The sequence below is a fragment of the Babylonia areolata genome, chromosome 6 (genome assembly GCF_041734735.1).
Source record: "Babylonia areolata isolate BAREFJ2019XMU chromosome 6, ASM4173473v1, whole genome shotgun sequence".
In the NCBI taxonomy this organism is placed as follows: domain Eukaryota; kingdom Metazoa; phylum Mollusca; class Gastropoda; order Neogastropoda; family Buccinidae; genus Babylonia; species Babylonia areolata.
In genome coordinates, this window is record NC_134881.1 from 41,262,369 (window position 1) to 41,267,368 (window position 5,000).

At 43.1% G+C, this 5,000-nt stretch overlaps 1 protein-coding gene across 2 annotated transcripts in view; it reads right to left on the bottom strand.

Moving 5' to 3' along the window:
- Window positions 1-5,000, bottom strand: part of LOC143283017 (adenylate kinase 9-like) — a 68,778-nt gene that overhangs the window by 45,955 nt on the left and 17,823 nt on the right. For both annotated transcript variants that reach the window (XM_076589008.1, XM_076589007.1), the window contains exons 14-16: window positions 4,985-5,000; window positions 2,459-2,714; window positions 1-195 (exon numbers count right to left, since the gene is read on the bottom strand). The exon at window positions 1-195 is cut by the window's left edge and continues 36 nt beyond it; the exon at window positions 4,985-5,000 is cut by the window's right edge and continues 35 nt beyond it. In XM_076589008.1, coding sequence (XP_076445123.1) covers window positions 1-195; window positions 2,459-2,714; window positions 4,985-5,000 — 467 coding nt within the window. The remainder of the gene's footprint in view (window positions 196-2,458; window positions 2,715-4,984) is intronic.

The following is a 5,000-nucleotide window of genomic DNA, read 5'->3' on the forward strand; positions in this document are numbered from 1 at the left end:
TCCAGCTGTAGACGGGTCTGGATCTGAGCGTCGATGGTTTCCTTGTTGATCAGGTAGTACCGCTTGGCCAGGCAGGTGCCGTTCTCGCTATTGTCGTTGAGCGTTATCACGTCGTCCGGCAGGAGGTTCTTGTCCACGCAGGCGTTCCACAGGTCCCTGGTGTTGGGGAAGTTGTCCAGGATCCAGCCTCCGTTCCTGCCCATCGATTCCGCAAGTCTCACGAGGCGCTCGGGACTTGGTTTATACTAGTAGTCCGTGATTATCCAGGTGCAGATATTCACAGACTGTTTTATTTGTACATGATTACGCTGGAGCAGATATTCACAGACTGGTTTATTTGTCCGTGATTACGTTGGTACAGATATTTAGACTGGTTTATTTGTCCATGATTAAGCTTGTGCAGATATTCACAGACTGGTTTATTTGTCAGTGATTACATAAGTGCAGATATTCACAGACTGGTTTATGTTGGTGCAGATATTCACAGACTGGTTTATTTGTACATGATTACGTTGGTGCAGATATTCACAGACTGGTTTATTTGTCCGCGATTACGTTAGTGCAGATATTCACATACTGGTTTATTTGTCCATGATTACGTTGGTGCAGATATTCACAGATGGTTTATTTGTCCACGATTACGCTGGTGCAGATATTCACAGACTGGTTTATTTGTACGTGATTACGCAGGTGTAGATATTCACTGATGTTCGACGTGTGCAAACAGTAACATTAAATGCAAATAAGCTAACAACAGACTGAAGGCTTGCTAAAGACTCGTTTGTTGTCCATACGCAGGTACGCAGAAATTCACTGTTGTTTACATGTGGTGCAGATGTTTTAAAGTAAAATGTAAAATAAGCTAAAGCTGAGTAAGTTGCAATACGTACGTATTGTGTACGTATGTGTGCGTGTGTGTGTCTGTGTGCATGTATGCTGTGTTCTGTTGTGTTGCGTTGTGTGTATGTGTGTGAGTGTGCATGTGCAGAAATTCACTGTTGTTTACATGTGGTGCAGATGTTTAAGTAAAATGTAAAATAAGCTAAAGATGAGCAAGTTTCAATAAGTAAGTTTCTACATTAGATTATAATCACACACACACACGAGTAAGTGACAAGTTAGTTAAGAAAGTATGTATATAAAAACATATTCACACACACACACACACACACACACACACACACACACACACACACAGGGATGGGCTGTGCCAGACTTTGTGATGCTAAAGATCAGACTGTCATCAACATGGTAAGTTTGTCATTTAATTGCTGACTCATTAATTGATGTGTTGTGCTGACCACCTTGTTGTACTGCTGTGAAACATGGACGACATATCGCCGTCACATTCAACAACTTGAGCAGTTTCGAAAGATTCTCGGCATAAAGTGGCAAGACAGGGTCTCCAACCTCCAGGTCCTAGAGAGGAGCGGCCTGCCCAGCATCGAAAGCCTGCTGATCCAGTGCCAGCTATGCTGGACAGGACATGTTGTCCGCATGACAGACAGCAGGATCCCGAAGATGCTTTTGTATGGCCAGCTGAAGGAAGGCCACCGAGAACTTAGAAGACCCTGCAAGCGCTTCAAGGACACCTTGAAGACAAACCTCAAAGCCTGTGACATAGAAATCGCTTCCTGGGAAACCGATGCCCTTGACCGCTCTCGCTGGAGGATGCTGTGTTCAAGTGGCATAAAGACGTTTGAAAACAAGAGAACGCTGGCCATTTAAGAGAAGCGTGAGCAAAGGACACCTGTGGGAAGTGCTGCGCATCCAGAATTGGCCTCGTCTCCCATATGAGGACACACACCGACAGATAAGCCTGCCTGCCTACTCATCCGTTGGATCGACGGGAGACTCCATCATTAATTGATGACTGACTTTTGTTTCCCACTCAGTTGTCATCAGTATGCCATCAATATGTATTATAGAAACATACTGTTTTTAATCACAGCTCACACTCTGTGTGTGTGCATGTGTATGTGTGTGTGTGTGTGTGTGTGTGTGTGTGTGTCTGTGTCTGTGTATGTTGCATTCTGTTGTGTTGCATTGTGTGTGTGTGTGTGTGTGAGTGTGCATGTGTGTGTGTGTGTGTGTGTGTGTGTGTGTGTGTGTTTGTGTGTGTTTGTACCCTGAGATTCTCTTCAGAATATATCTCTCTCTGCCTCTCTCTGTCTCTCTCACCTCTGTCTCCTTCCCTCCCCCCCCCCCCTCTCTCTCTCTCTCTATCTCTCTCTCAAGCAGAAATGATACCTACAGGCCCTGAAATCATGAATCACACAAGTTCATTTCGCGAAGGTTTCTCTCAGTCACGAGAGACAGGAAAAAGAGAAGAAAAAAAAGAAAAAAAAAAAAAAAGAAGTCAAATCAAATCACGTTGTTTATAGCCCAGCCGACAACGAAGGCCAGAAGTGAAAACATTAGGAAAAAAAAAAAAAAAAAAAAAAAATTTAAGACTTACAAAGGACCGTCGGGTTGGTCGATCCGCATGTTCTTCTCCAGCTCAGCGATGGCCCCTTCCATGACCTCCACGATGACCTCCGCGGGCAAGGTCATGGTCTGCTTCTCGGCATCGGCGACTGCCGCCTCCACCATGGCCACCACCTCCGGGTGGGTGGCGTCCACCTCGGGCTCAGCGGGCCGCTCCGGCTGGCTGTCTGCCGCGCTTTCCTCCGGCTTGGCTTCTGCGGCTTCCTCCTTGGGCTCCTCTCCTTTGGCTGAAAGAAAAGTTCAGTTCAGTTCAGTTCACTTCCTGTTTGGGCTCCTCTTCTTTGGCTGAAAGAAAAGTTCAGTTCAGTTCACTTCCTCCTTGGGCTCCTCTTCTTTGGCTGAAAGAAAAGTTCAGTTCACTTCACTTCCTGTTTGGGCTCCTCTTCTTTGGCTGAAAGAAAAGTTCAGTTCAGTTCAGTTCAGTTCACTTCCTGTTTGGGCTCCTCTTCTTTGGCTGAAAGAAAAGTTCAGTTCACTTCAGTTCACTTCCTGTTTGGGTTCCTCTTCTTTGGCTGAAAGAAAAGTTCAGTTCACTTCAGTTCACTTCCTGTTTGGCCTCCTCTTCTTTGGCTGAAAGAAAAGTTCAGTTCACTTCAGTTCACTTCCTGTTTGGGTTCCTCTTCTTTGGCTGAAAGAAAAGTTCAGTTCAGTTCACTTCAGTTCACTTCCTGTTTGGGTTCCTCTTCTTTGGCTGAAAGAAAAGTTCAGTTCAGTTCACTTCAGTTCACTTCCTGTTTGGGTTCCTCTTCTTTGGCTGAAAGAAAAGTTCAGTTCACTTCAGTTCAATTCCTGTTTGGGCTCCTCTTCTTTGGCTGAAAGAAAAGTTCAGTTCAGTTCAGTTCACTTCCTGTTTGGGCTCCTCTTCTTTGGCTGAAAGAAAAGTTCAGTTCACTTCCTGTTTGGGCTCCTCTTCTTTGGCTGAAAGAAAAGTTCAGTTCACTTCAGTTCACTTCCTGTTTGGGTTCCTCTTCTTTGGCTGAAAGAAAAGTTCAGTTCACTTCAGTTCACTTCCTGTTTGGGTTCCTCTTCTTTGGCTGAAAGAAAAGTTCAGTTCAGTTCAGTTCACTTCCTGTTTGGGTTCCTCTTCTTTGGCTGAAAGAAAAGTTCAGTTCAGTTCAGTTCACTTCCTGTTTGGGTTCCTCTTCTTTGGCTGAAAGAAAAGTTCAGTTCAGTTTACTTCGGTACAGTTCAGTTCAGTTTAGTTCAGTTCAATTGATCTATGGGCTTCTCTTATTTGGCCGAAAGAAAGTTCAGTTTACTTCGGTACAGTTCAGTTCAGTTCAGTTCAGTTCAATTGATCTATGGGCTCCTCTTTTTTGGCCGAAAGAAAGTTCAGTTAAGTTCAGTTCAGTTCAGTTGCTCAAGAAAGCTTACCACACACACACACACACACACACACACAAGCATGCAGGCACACATGCACGCACACAGCATGCTCACATACTCACAACCACACACACACACACACACACACACAGATGGACACAACCAAGAAAAGGATGATGTTATAAGACTGTACAAATACTCCAAACCGTTTGTTTGACCAAATGTTGCCAAGTAAAATATATCAACACCTTTATCCAGTCTAAAGATTTACCATGAACAGATTGTAAGATTCAGTGTACTACCAATTAACCTGGTCTAGCCAGGGGACAAAGGGGATGTTACCTACTTCTGGGAGGTTATCGGCCATAGTACTCTCATTTTCTCCGCATAGGCGGATAGTAGTTTGCACAGGACAGGAATGTCAGACCCCTGCCGGAGTCTGCACTAGTTGGGTCACGGTGAAGTATGTGTAATTAAACCTGGTGTTTTCATCATTGTTTCCATGTGGATGTTGTTGTTGTTGTTTTTTTGGGGGGGTTCTTTGTTTTTGTTTTTGGTTGGATTTTGCTGTTCTGTCAGGTTTCTTCCTATGTTGTTGTTGTTGTTGTCACTGCTTTGGTTTAAATCATCTTTAATTGTTCAACAATACACATGATTACAATGCAATGAATGACAAAAGAGCATCAACAAGCTTAAAGCTTATACTGTGCTCACAACGTTGCACTTCGATTTTATCATGGCGGCTGATGAACCATATTATCAATTGTATCTAATAGCATTCATAAACAGTAAGTAATGAAATAATGAAATGAAACAAATAAACAAACAATACATAATATAGTAAAATAATGCTAATGTCAATATTAACATGAGATTAAATTTATTATCACCACAGTAATCGGCCTGGAAGAAGAGAAACACGAAGGAAAAAAAAAGAAGAAAATTTAGAAGAATGGTGGGTAAGGTGATGGGAGAGTGGGAACAGAGGGGAGAGAGAGGAGAAATTCTGATAGATCATTGGCCAATCCATTCAACTTTGAATATTTGGTCAGTCAAATAAATAAATCCAACACATATTTTACGAATAGAATCATGTTGTACCCCGTTGTTCTTCACAATACTTTCGAAGCTAAAAATCTATTTGTTTTCTTTGTGTAAAAGCTGGCCTTACCTTCCCCTTCCGTTTC